This window comes from Bufo bufo, chromosome 2, assembly GCF_905171765.1.
Source record: "Bufo bufo chromosome 2, aBufBuf1.1, whole genome shotgun sequence".
Lineage (NCBI taxonomy): Eukaryota > Metazoa > Chordata > Amphibia > Anura > Bufonidae > Bufo > Bufo bufo.
The window spans coordinates 237,959,414-237,973,372 of record NC_053390.1 but is presented as its reverse complement, the minus strand read 5'-3'; the positions used below and the strand labels follow the sequence as shown (position 1 = coordinate 237,973,372).

Below are 13,959 nucleotides of genomic sequence, written 5' to 3'. Positions count from 1 at the left end.
TGTAGTTATTATCCATGGGAATTATCTAAATAGTTTGAAGTTATGTGCAGTTTTTGGAGGTACCTTGTAGCTGTAATGGCTGGCCAGCAGTAAGTTGGCGCAGTTGGCTCTGGGATAGAGTAAACTTATTTCCTTGAAACTGTAAGGTAACTGGTGTCTCAGGTTGAGCAATGCGTCCCTGAGCTGCGCCACCAGCAGCGAGTTGAGCAATTTTTACAACTTCTCCACCTGTTAAAAAAAAAAAGACAAGGGGGAAAAAAAAAATATATAAATTAAGCACAGGGGCATAAATCATAGAACTGCATGGCTTCTGCATTTTTCAGAAGCTATCATGAGTTTCATGACTCTTTCAAAAGATTCCACCAAGTTCCTTTTTTAAAATGACTGTATAGAATGCTACTCTCTCACCAAAGTGCAATGGAAACCTGGGAGAAAATGGAAGTATAATAAAAGTTACAGTTCGGTAACAGCAGCAAATGATTGAAGTGTATCTCCACTGAAGGGTACAATTTTTGTGCTGTGCTCCTACATCCTTGGTGCCGTCTGTGCGAACCTCAGGCCATTCAGAAACAGATCAGCCCTTCCACCTTTCTGTTACAAAATGCTTCTCTATTAACTGTGCTGCAGATATGGATGAAGAGAATCCCCCTCGGCGTCTCTTTTGTCGCACAGAACTCAAACCTGTAAGGTGCACATGTGTCTTATGTGCATATCATACATACATGTTTTGGATGTGCAACACTGCCGGAACTGACCTGAACTCACTGCACTACATTTAGACCAAGACACCCATCTGAAATACAGGCACATAATGCATCCATAATACACTGCTGTGGACCTGGCCTTATGGCCCAGCTCGTCTCACTGTGTGCATGTCACACAATGCTCACTTGCTCCAACAGCCAAGCGCCATAAACTGCTCGGTTACACTTGACGGCTCGCCACGCTCTTTGCTGATGAACTGTCAGCCTAATCATGATGCAGGTAAGCAGGACACGTGTAGGGTAATGTTCCACTGAAAACACTACAGATATTGCCTAACAGTTAATAATTCTACACATAATATAAAATAGCCCGAATTTGCAGACAATTTAATGTATGAGGACCACCCAAATCTCACACAAACAGGACAGTTCAGGGAAAAGAAGGATCGGCCATTTTAGACTGGGTTCATACAGCAATATTTTATGTCCTTGTACGTCCGATTTTTTTCCCCCCTCATAGACAGTTAGTCCGGGCAGAGCAAATCATAGCATCATTCTTGTCCATTTTCATCTGAGACTCTTTAAAATGAACAGTTCCAAGAAAAACAGACACAGCGATACGCTATATAGACATTCAGATAAGTCAATGTTTTGAAGACAAATTAAACGACCCTCTAAATCAGTCTTTGTGCATGTTTGTCCAAATGTGCATGTTCATGGGGGAGTCCGAATGACTGTAAATAATGGCAATTTAAGGTGTATGGCCACCTGTACCTACGGCTCATCCCACGGAGCTAGAAACATAAGTGAGTGAATGGAGAAGTCAATTTTAAGTAACCAGAATTAAAGGGAACCTGTCACCTGCAAAACGCATATTAAACCAACCACAGTACCTTACAGTATCCCCCAGTGTGTTGCTAATCATGTTCTTCTTTCCTCTTTGTGTTTCTTCATACTTCTTAAAAACGCTGTTTTAATGTTGGTTGGCGCCGTCTCCGAGTCAGGCTTGAAGTCAAGGGGGCAGCGGCCTTCTTGCTTCAAGTAAAGCTAAGCCCGCCCCTTACCCCTCCTCTCTACAATTAGATTGACATGCTGCCGGGATCATGCTCTTTTAGCGCATGCGCTGTACGCTGCCCGTTACAGCGCGATCCTCACTCACCCCCCTGCATTTTGCTGACTGCGGATGCGCCGGACAGTTCGATCGCACGCGCACCCGGCCATCACGCTGTAACAAGCAGCGTACAGCGCATGCGCTAGAAGAGCGCGATCCCGGCAGCATGTCAATCTAATTGTAGAGAGGAGGGGTAAGGGGTGGGCTTAGCTTTACTTGAAGCAAGGAGGCCGCTGCCCCCTTGACTTCAAGCTTGACTCTGAGACGGCGCCAACCGACATTAAAACAGTGTTTTTAACAAGTATGAAGAAACACAAAGAGGAAAGAAGAACATGATTAGCAACACACTGGGGGATACTGTAAGGTACTGTGGTCGGTTTAATATGCGTTTTGCAGGTGACAGGTTCCCTTTAAATAAGAAGAGTTCTCTCACAACCTAGAAGGCAGATCGTTGGAGATACTTTTTAAAGTTTGAAATAAAAAAAATAAAAAATGACATTTAAAATACACAGTAACGATTGATAAGCTGTCCTCAGGATAGCAGATTGACTGGGGTCTAACTACCGTCTTCCCCGTCGTTCAGCTGTTTGAAGAGACCACATAACTCTTATGAGCGCTGCATTCTCTTCACGGTTTACCTGCTCGCCGTCGACACTGAGGCAGCGAGCAGTGTAATTACAGCTCCTCTGTCCCATTCACTTGAACGGGATGGAAAGTAACTAAAACTGCTCCACCCTATTCAAGTGAATGGGACCAGGGAGTTGTAATTACACCTGCTCACCACTGCAATGTCAAAAGCGAGCAGGTAAACACTGAAGTGAACGCAGAGCTCATACGAGGAGATGGGCCCCAGCCAATCCTGAGGATAGGTCATTAATATCAGAAACTGGACAACCCCTTTAAAGGCTATGGACACACCAGATAAAATGAGTTTTACATATATTAGTAGTTACTCAGAGTTAAACAATAGTTTCAGTCTGTTCCACTTCCCGATTACCAAACCTGCTGCTAATTTCAGACTTCTCACGTGGACAAAATCCTCCTAATAATACATGCCCACTGCAGCAAGGAGCAGCATAATTTCAGATCTATGTTAGAAGCGGCATCACAGACAGCTATGTGAAGGGGTTGTGCAGATTGAGAAGAACGGCAGGACATTTTTAATGGAGACTATTTAGAACGTTTGTTAAAAGGGATGTCCAAGATAAATAAAAACTGGGGCAGCAACAGTAAATGTCAAATTCTCACCCTACTCCGATCCTGCAGCACTGTCATCTTTCTAGCTGCAGCGGTGATGTTCTGTACACACCAGGTCATTGTGCAGAAAATCACTGGCCTCAGCAGTATACCGGATGTGAATGCGGAAGCCAGTGGTGTGTACGGGATGTCACTGCTGCAGCCAGCAAAACAAACACAGTCAGGGAGCAATAGAGTGCAACACTGGAAGGGGCAGGAGGCACCTGCAACCCCAACTTTATTAATCTCGACAACCACTTTAATCCTGCAATAAGCAGGCAAATAAACAATACATCAGTAAAAAGGTATCCGTAGCCTTTAGATAAACAGATTTGCAGTTTGCACTTAGACCATTGTTCCCCATCTTAGAAACTGTGGCTAGAAGAAAATTGATTTTTGTACTTACCGTTGGAGGGATTGGGGGACACAGCACCATGGGTATATGCCCAGCTGCCACTAAGAGGCTAACACTAGAAAGGAAAAGTTTTGGCTCCACCCAGATGGGCTATACCCTCTGCACAGACACTAAACTAACCAGTTGCTACTAAAGCAGTAGGAGTACAAAAATACAGAGCGAAAAGTGAAGCCAACATGTCCTAAACCAGAAAGAGGACTATTATCGAAGAGTCCTGGGAAACCCAGAAAACCTGAACGAAGAAAAAAACAACAAGGGTGGGATCTGTGTCCCCCAATGCATCCAATGAGAAAAGGATTTTACGGGAAGTACCAAAATCAATTTTTCTCGTGAATGGCATTGGGGGACAGCACCATGGGAAGTCCCAAAGCAGTCCCCGAGGGTGGGAAGAAACAGCCATACAAAAACCCTAGCGCACAGCCGCCTGCAGAACCTTGCGACCCAAACTGGCATCAGCAGAGGCCAAGGAATGGATGTGGTAAAACCTGGAGAAGGTGTGAACTGAGCACCAGGTGGCAGCCTTGCAGACCTGGGAGGCAGAGGCCAGATGCCGGACCGCCCAGGATGCCCCGACCGCCCTAGTGGAGTGAGCGGTCAACCGGAAAGGGGGATCACGCCACATATGCTTCCTTGACAGCCGACAGAATCCAACGGGAGACTTGTAAACCCTTAAGTGAGCCCTCAGGGATGACAAAGAGGGAGTCAGAACGACGGAAGGACTCCATTAACTGGAGATACAGCCGGAGCACCCGAACCACATCCAGACGATAGAGAGACCGCTCTCTGGGATGAGAGGGGTTGGGACAGAATGAAGGCAGTACAATCTCTTCATTAATGTGGAAAGAGGAAACCACCTTGGGAAGAAAGCAGGGAACTGGGCGCAGGACAATCTTGTCCTGGTGAAAAACCAAAAAGGGGGACCGGCAAGAGAGCGCCGCCAGCTCAGAGACTCTGCGAATGGAGGTAATCGCGACCTTCAAGTCAACCTTAAAAGAGACGCAAGAAAGGGAGATCTCCTTCAAGGGCTCGAAGGGAGAGGACTGAAGGGCATCTAAGACCAGATTCAAATCCCATGATTCCACTGGAGAACGGAAGGGGGGGGGGATGCAATCAGCCACCCCCTGAAGGAAGGTTTTTATTCGGAACGAGACGCCAAGGGCCTTTGGAAAAGAACAGAACGCCGAGACCTGACCTTTGATGGAGGCCAGGCGGAGACATTTCTCAAGGCAAAATAAGCCTTCTAGGTACAATGGTAAATCCTGGCCGACTGGGGTTTACGTGCATGAAGCATGCATAGTCTGAATGACTGACTCAGAGAGACCACGGAACCTTAGGACCGCGGCTTCACCAGCCACGCCGTTAAATGAAGCCGAGGTAAACTTGGGTGGAACAGCGGACCTTGTGAAAGAAGGTCGGGACGCAGTGGTAGCCACCATGGGGCGTCTACGAGCAGGAAGACAAGATCTGTGTACCACGCCCTGCGGGGCCAGTCTGGGACCACTAATATCGCTAGGACCCGATCCATTTTGAGGTGTTTGAGTACCCGAGGAAGAGGCGGAAGGGGATAGAAGAGACCACCGGAGTACTAAGGCGTCTACCGCAAGAGCCTGAGGATCCCGAGACCTGGCGACGTAAAGCGGAAGTTTGTGATTCAGACGGGAGGCAAAGAGATCCACGTCTGGGATTCCCCAACGCTGACAGAGCTGTAGAAACACCTCTGGATGGAGAGACCACTCGCCCAGGTCGAGACGTTGGCGACTGAGGAAATCGGCTGCCCAATTGTCGACTCCGGGGATGTGGACAGCGGAGAGAGCGGGAACGTGTTCCTCTGCCCACCACAGGATGCGAGAGGCTTCCTTCAGGACTGCCACACTTCTGGTGCCCCCCTGGTGGTTCAAATAAGCCACCGCAGTGGAGTTGAAGACTGCCCCCCAACCTGCTAGGCTGGCATCAGTGGAGATCACCTGCCAACGGGCGGGTAAGGAAGAATCTGCCGAAGGGGATGGTTCAGCCACCAACGCAAGTCCCGGCAAACCTGAGGGGAAAGGCAGATCGGGCGATCGAGGCCTGACGAAGACTTGTTCCACCAGGCAAGAATTGAGAGCTGAAGGGACCGGGTGTGGAATTGGGCATAAGGAATTGCCTCGAAGGCAACCATCCGGCAAAGAACACGCATGCACGCCCTGATGGACAGAGGAGACTGCTCGTGAAGGCGAGCCACCCCTGACTGGATAGCCACTACCTTATCCTGGGGAAGGAATACTTGTCCCAGGCAAGTGTTGAAGACCATGCCCAGGAAAACCATCCTCTGGCTGGGAACAAGGGAGGACTTGGAGTGGTTCACCAGCCACCTGAACTGGGATAGCACGGACATGGTGATGTGGAGGCTGGACAGGTTGTCCACCCGGGAAGGAGCATTCACCAGAATATCGTTCAGGTAGGGTATTACTGCAACTCCCCTGGCACGGAGAAGTGCGATGAGAGGAGCAAATACCTTTGTAAAGAACCTCGGGGCATACACCAGGCCGAAGGGCAATGCCACGAATTGAAAATGCTACTGCTAAGCGAAGGTACCTCTGATGAGACAGAGCTATGGGGACATGCAGATAAGCATCCCGGATGTCGATGGACGACAGAAACTCTCCCACCTCGAGGGAAGCAATCCCCTATCTGAGGGACTCCACGCGAAAGTGACGGACACGGACGAAATGATTGAGCGCCTTCAGATCCAAAATGGGGCGAAGAGAACCGTCCTTCTTGGGAACAGTGAAGAGGTTCGAGTAAAACCTCTGAAAACGTTCCGAGTCGAAACAGGAACGATCACTCCATGCGTGTGAAGGGAATGAATGGCCTGGAAAAAAGCGGCGGCCCGGGAGGGGGACCTGGGCGGCGACGATTGGAAGAACCAACCTGTGGGAAGGGCGGAGAATTCTATTTTGTATCTGGAGAAAACTACCCCCAGAACCCAGGCGTCGTCCACGCTTGTGCTCCAGTGATCCTGAAAGGTGAGCAAACAAACCCCCACTTAAGGAGGCGACCCGAGCAGGGGAAATCAGTCATGCAGATGATGGCTTTGCAGACTGGGGATTAGAAGGCTCAGGACGGGCATGCCAGGAGGGCTTGGCCTTGAAGGAAGGACGAACCGTCTTTTTGTCCTGACGGGAAGAGGAATCCCGAAAGGAGAGAAAACGCTGTGATCGCGATGCAGACATAGGACGGCTGTGGGGACGGAGAGAACCTTTCCCACCCGTGGCCTCAGAAATAAGCTCCTCCAAACGCTTCCCAAAAAGCCTACCACACAGGAAGGGGAGAGATATGAGCGGCTTTTTGGAGGCAGAAGGCCACAGAGTTAGCGGCCGCCCTGCTAATGCCGTTCTGGGGGCAAGGTATTGCGCACAAACAGGGTCAGGCTGACCGCATGGCAACTTTTTATTGCAACGGACGCACATAAAATACATGGCGACCGCAAGGGGGACCGGGAATGGGAGTCTTCTCTGGAAGAGGATATAAGGGCTGAGTGGGACCCTGAAAAATAGAAAAGCAGCCAGCCAGAGGCTGCCATACCAGACCCCAGGGGCTGTATCCCCTAAGAGGTGCTGCAGCAGCCGCAGAAGCGTACAGGAAGGCTGCAGAAGCGATCCTGGCAAGATGGAGGCCCCTTTCTTTTTTGAAGTAGGAGTTCAGTGCAAACTCCACCCACAGGGCTAAAGCCCACGCTTGACAGCTTCTAACCTCTTGTGACTGTACTTCACTATTGGCGGCAACTTTATTTTCTCATAAGGTTCCCTCGAAAAAGGGTGAATTCGAGTGAACTGACTGCTTACCCATGTCCAAGAAATTCCTGTGAGATCTGGAAGGGAGGACTTTTTCAGCTCTGTCCTGGTGCAGCGCGGTCCATTTAAAGAAAACACAGCTTCTGGAAGGGGTCTATTCCCCTCATATGCCTGAGAGCAGTGGGGAGGGGAGAGAAAAAAAAGCCTGGGAAGCAGGGGGGGGGGGGGGGGGCAGGAAGAGGACACGGCCTAGGCGAGGAAAAAGCCGGGGCCTCGATTAATGAAGTGTCTGGGTACCGCGGGAGACTGGGGGCCCTCTGGAAAAGAAAAAACAGGTGTGGGGGGCTCGGGGAGGGGGAAAAACTGGGCAAAAGGAGCACCTGGGGCCCGAGGACCAGGCAGAGAAGATGCGGCCTAGTCACGGCAGAAGCCGGGGACTAAAGTAGAAGGGAAGGCTGGGGAGAGGCATAGGTGGCCAGGGAGGTGTAGGTAACCCAAGAGAGGGAAGAAAAAAGGCCCCCCCCAGAGTGTGGAGAATTGTCTTCCCCCCCCCCCCCCCCCCCCCCCCCCCCCCCGGAAGAACAGGGGGGAAAACAAGGAGAACCATCCCAGGCCCCCCAAATAAAGTGAATCCACCCCCTGACAAAAAGAGGGGAACTAACCTGAGATCCTATGGGACAGGGATGCAGGGGAGAATACTTACCGTCTAGAGTCTTCAGGCACCGCAGGGTCACCCCTTCGGCAAACTCCCACATGCGTGGGATTACCGACATGCCACTGTGAATGAAGTAATGGGGGACTGGGTGACCAGCGAGATACTCAGACTACGCGCCCGCAGGGGGTGCAACTAAAGTGGGTATCCACGATGAAGCCCCATCCTGCAGCAGGCCAAGATCTGCAGAAGAAAAGAAAAAAGAATAAAAAAAAGCAGCAAGACCTGCAAAAAAACAGAGCAGGTCATGTCTGCTGCCTACGGACACTAGACTCAAACTGGTTAGTTTAGTGTCTGTGCAGAGGGTATAGCCAATCTGGGTGGGGCAAACACTTTTCCTTTCTACTGTCAGCCTCCTAGTGGCAGCTGGGAGTATACCCATGATGCTGTGTCCCCCAATCCATCCAACGAGAAAAGGATTTCACGGTAACTACATGCCAATCACAATAAAAAAATAATAATAATAAATAAATCATCTCTGAACGGGTCCATAAATGCTCCTATAAAAGTGCTTGACTTTTACGTGAGAAGGGCTTTGTCGGACAACTTACTTGGAAGCCTGGCCTGAGAACTGAGCACCAGCCTTGGAGATAGAATATTCTGCTGAACTGTATGCTGAGAAGTCTGAGAATGAGTCAGGTGCCTTACTGCAGGGGCTGCTGCAAAGGTTGCTGGTGCCTGTGGCCTAGGAGCTCCCAATGTGACATGAGTGGCCTGACCCTGAGTGGTAGTTGCTGAGAATGACATTAACAGTAAAATGAAGAAAAGTATCCTGAAGAAATTACATTTAAACATTGCAACGGAAGGCATAAAAAGGCAACCTCACAGCAATTTACATAGTCATAGACTGCGGATAATCTGACAGAACAGGTGGTAATCACTTTTTAAAAGCCTGCTGTATCAATGGTCTCCATCAATGCCATTGCCTCACTGGCATCATGCCACACAACACAGAGCATGAGAGGCAATGCACCATACAGACATGTGTACCAGTAATATAAGGAACCAAGCATTCTAAGGTGATGGGCATCTATTGCTGGCCTCAAGAAGGTGAAACGCCACCTGCCAGCAGCACTACTGCTAAATGAAAGAGAAATGTAGGACCTTCTTGGAAAACGCACAAATAATTATGTTTAGAGAAAATAAAACACTGCAGGCCAACAATTTTTTTTATCCAATTGTGATACATGGGCAAGGCACATTTCCTAACTATTAGTTGGCATCCCGTTTTATTTTTATTAATCTTTACTCCAGAATACCTTGCAGACTCCCAAACCCACCTCTGATCTGTGCCAGCCCAACAGTGCCAACCACATATCAAGCTCTGACATTTTAATTTGATGTCTCCGTTCCTGCCAACAACATAAGGCTACTTTCACATCTGCCTTTTTGCTGGATCCATCATGGATCAGCAAAAACGCTTCCATTATGATAATACAACCGGCTGCATCTGTTATGAACGGATCCGGTTGCATTATCTCTAAAATAGCCAAGACGGATCCGGCACTAAAACCACTGTAAGTCAATGGGTGCTGGATCAGTTTTATTTTGTGTCCGAGAAAACGGATCGGCACCAATGTACATCGTATGTCATGCCGGATCAGTCTTGATTAGTATCCCTTGACACTCAAAAACACTGCTTGCAGCGCTTGTGTGTCTAGAATGGGAACGCAACCAAACTGAATGGAATGCATTCTGGTCAGTTTTGACCGCACTGACAATAAATGGCTGTGCGCTGCGATGGCCAGCGCTGCAGCAAGGGACACGCCTCATACAAAAAATCAGTCCAGTACAACAGAGGGAGCTGCAGACACCGGAGCCTATACCGGGCGAACGGAGCAGCGCCCAGACATACTAGTAAGTGCAGGGGGACCCCTGGGCGCCGCTCTGCCCACAGATATAGTTAGTTTTTAGTTTGTACACTAGTGAAAGGTCCTCTTTAAGCGTTTTCCTCCAGTTTTGAGATCCCATGACAGATCTCAATAGCGGAAAGGGAAACGCTGATGAGAAAGCCTAAGGAATGTTAAAAACAGATGCTGACATCACAATTCTACCTCTTTAAACCTGAGTCATCCATCATGCAAGAGGGAAAAAAAATTAAAGCCAGAAATGACTATACTTGTCCAAAAGCACTAAATCATATAATGGTAAAGTTATCAGCAGCCTTACTAGCAAAGAATAGAACGAACGTCACGCACTTTCTATGGTCCCTATTGTTAGAAATACCTATACTTGCCTGCAAAATGGACAAGTTCTATAATTTACAGAACGGCCTCACGGATGTGGACACCACAATGATGACATTCATGTGCTGTCTGCATTTTTTGCGGCACTATAAAAATGAATGTTGTGTGCATGAGCCCTAATCCAGTATAAATGGATTGTCACAAAAACATAACTACAACTCAGTGGAAAACTTCTAGTAAGTGTCAAAAACTATGACAAAATATCCTACTATCACTTTGTTCTTTAATCTGAGGAATTTCCTAATAATTCCTAGATGACTGGATGCTGAATTAAATTCATAGTACATGCATCCCTCCTCCTATGACAGGAAGGAATCCCAATTTCCTCCTCCTGCAGAATACAGTAGGTTGGACAAATATATGGAGTGTGGCAATAGGAACAATGGACCTACAAATCAAGGCCAAGAGGTGTGGGTGAATGCAGTGTATTAATTAGGACCGCTTTGCCGATTCAGACACTTTTACAATCAACGCGAAACAAAAGTACTGTCATGTTTTCATCAAAAAATACATTTTAGCATATGTTACTGCTGCAGCAGCATTATGCATAAAGCAATCTTTAGTTTCTTCACATACCACCGTTTTACTTGAGTTTTCCCCTTAGTTACGGCTGTCTTGAATCCTACAATATGAGGATCTTCTCAAGAAGGTTCCTCTGCCAGTTCTCTGAGGCCAAAACTGCCTTCCCTTACTTCCCATACACACTTGCGGGAGCCAGCAGCTTCCTGCCAGCCAATCAGATTGGATTACTGAAAGACACACCTCCTCACTCTGAAGCCTAATGCAGGCATGCAGTGTGAAGGACCGCCCCTCTGTCTTCCTAGCTGGAGACAGATGAGCCCTAGCAACAATCTTAAGGGAGCAGTGGAAAGGTACAGGAGACATTAATGAAAGCTATTATTATAAGTTAATTACAGATCTTTTAGCAATCATTAACAGACTAACTCAGGAATAATTGCCTAGCTCTAATAAACTAGCAAATTAAAAAAATATGACAGTTATCCTTTAAGCTGCAGTGTGAAAGTACCTCTGATCCATAAAAAAAGGTGTATGACCTTCATTCAACACACTCATGTACATGTATTAACTGGCCTGACCTCAGTATGATAGGGCGTAGGCTGCACAAAGAGGAGATCTCATATAAAAAGTTACATATTCACATTTTTGCGGTCAGGTACCAGTGGGTTCTAAATAGACTAATGAGCACTAGGGTTGTTTCAATACCAAAATTTTTATTCGGTTTCGATAAAAAAAAAATATAAAAAATAAATAAATAAAAAAATGAAAAAAAAAGCAGTATTTCGATACTCTATACCACGCGGAAAAAATAAAACACCAAAAAAAGCCGCGCGCATCTTGTGGAACGTCCGGCCCATAATAGAACAGTCCGATCTTATTTTTTAGGTGTAACAATAAAAACAAAAAAAATGGCGAATCGCGCAGGTTTTCTGTTACGGTGTTCACCGCATAGGACTTTTTTTAAAAATATATTTTAATAGTTTCGACTTTTCGGACATGGCGATATGTTTATTTATTTATTGTTAATATATAAAATTGGGAAACTTTTTTTTTTTTACTTTTTATTTATTAACTATTTCTAGAACCTGGGATCTTTTAATCCTTTGTCCTATTCACCCTGATAGAACTCCATTAGGGTGAATAGGACTTCACACGCAACCTGCTGCCCTGTGCATAGTACATACAGCAGCAAGGAGATTACCATGGCAGTCAGGGCTTCAGTAGCGTCCTGGCAGCCATGGTAACCGATCGGAGACCCAGGATTACACTGCTGGGGCTCCAATCGGGAACCACCACTGCACCACCAATGAGAAGGGGAGGGGACCCTGTGGCCACTGCTACCAATGATTTTAATGGGGGCGCACTGCGCCAATGATTTTAATACTGGGAGGTTGAGGGGAGGGGACGCACCGCGCCACCAATGATTTTAATATTGGGGGGTTGAGGGGAGGGGACGCACTGCACCACCAATTATTTTAATACTGGAGGGGTTGAGGGGAGGGGGCGCACTGCGCCAATTATTTTAATACTGGGGGGTTAAGGGGAGGGGGCGCACTGAGCCACCAATGATTTTAATACTGGGGAGGAGGGCGCACTGCGCCACCAATGATAATTATCATTTAATACAGGAGGCGGGCACCGAGGGGTTAACTGCCACTGATCGCAGCTGCCCGCCAGCACCCGCCTCCTGGATTTGTATTAAACGTTTATTTCCATTGGTGGCGCAGTGCGTCCGCCCCTCTCTCCTCATTGGTGGCAGCTGCGGCACAGGGGGGAGGGAGAGAGTGCTTCCTTTTACCCGTGCTGCTGAGGAGAACACGGAGCACGCTCCATTTTCTCTGATACTACAATGCGCAATAGCGAAGCCTAGTATCGAAAAAAAGGCAAATCCCAGTATTGAGGTATCGAAAATTCGATACCTGAAACAACCCGAATGAGGACTGCACTCTTTAGCTGGTCTGCTCTGCTAATGGGTATTGCATGGTAATGCTGCATTAACAAAGTAGACTGACTAAACAGTGCAGTCCTCATTAGATTAATTGGGGCCCGCTGCGACCCTTATGGTGACAATTTACCCAACTGCAGTGAATCCATGCCATGTGGTTGTACCTCAATATATCTGCTTTGGTACAAAGCGCAAGGTATGAGGAGATAATGTCTTTATTTTTAGCAAGCAACTGAAGCAGAAAATTTTCAAACCTAGCTTTTCTTACAATACAATAAAAGTAATCATTATGCCCCTAGATATTTGGCGTAAATGAAGCGTTACCTTTGGTCCCCTGTGGTGTAACAGCTGTGGTAACCAGAGGCCTTCTGATCTGTCCCTGCTGGGTGACAGTGGCTGTAGTTGCTGTCACTGTACGTGCTGCTGGTGCACTTGGAAAAGCAACAGTGCGACCCTCAGGTTTCTGACCATAAAGTACTGGCTCAAATAACCTACGTGACAAGGGAAATATTACATGTATAAATGAACAGAAGCACCGCAAAAAATAAAGAAGCCAGTTATTACTACAATATCAGACAATACCTGCTGAGTTTAACTTTTTCCCGTTTGGGTCGAGGAGCAGGATCAGGACTACTGTTTATCTCCTGAATCAGCTTCCTTGTTACCTTCAGTTTAGGAATCGTCTGAGCTTCATAACGGGTCATTTTATTCTCAAGCCCGAGTAAAGCAAACAGGGACAAATCTGCGTTCTACGGAGAAAAAAATAATAATAATATTGTCTAACTGCACAGTATATTAAATAGGTTATCCTACAAGATAAGTGATATGTCAGATTGCCGGAGGTCCACCTGCAGGGATACCCAGCGATCCAGAGAATGGACAAATGATAAATGCTGTTTGTGGGATAACCCATTTAATGCAGTACTTAAAAGGGGGTTCTGGTTATTTAAAACGGATGACCTAAACTTAGGATAGGCTATCCACATTAGATTGGTGGGGGAGGCTTACACAATACCTGTTTGAAGAGGTTCTGGTGTTCCAGAGGGCAACACAGCACCTTACTGTTCAAAAGGCACAATACTTTCAGAAGCAACCGTGAATGGTAGTACAAATTCATCCCACGATTCAAGTAATCGTGAGCGACTCCCATCATTCTAAAACTGATGGCATATGCTAAGGAAAGGATATCAATTTTAAAGAACTGGACGACCCCTTCAATTACATTCCAAAATAATGAGCATTAAAAATTAAAGTGGCTGTTCATTCATTTAAGAAAATCAATCATAGTAAAATATAGA

The 13,959-nt window shown here is 47.1% G+C and overlaps 1 protein-coding gene across 4 annotated transcripts in view; it reads right to left on the bottom strand.

Moving 5' to 3' along the window:
• The window catches only part of LOC120988660 (E1A-binding protein p400-like), a 160,283-nt gene that overhangs the window by 76,922 nt on the left and 69,402 nt on the right, over positions 1–13,959 (bottom strand). For 3 of the 4 annotated variants that reach the window (XM_040416264.1, XM_040416265.1, XM_040416263.1), the window contains exons 19-22: positions 13,244–13,410; positions 12,986–13,152; positions 8,503–8,685; positions 64–228 (exon numbers count right to left, since the gene is read on the bottom strand). In XM_040416264.1, the coding sequence (XP_040272198.1) occupies positions 64–228; positions 8,503–8,685; positions 12,986–13,152; positions 13,244–13,410 (682 nt within the window). The remainder of the gene's footprint in view (positions 1–63; positions 229–8,502; positions 8,686–12,985; positions 13,153–13,243; positions 13,411–13,959) is intronic. The other variant, XM_040416266.1, reaches the window with a different exon arrangement.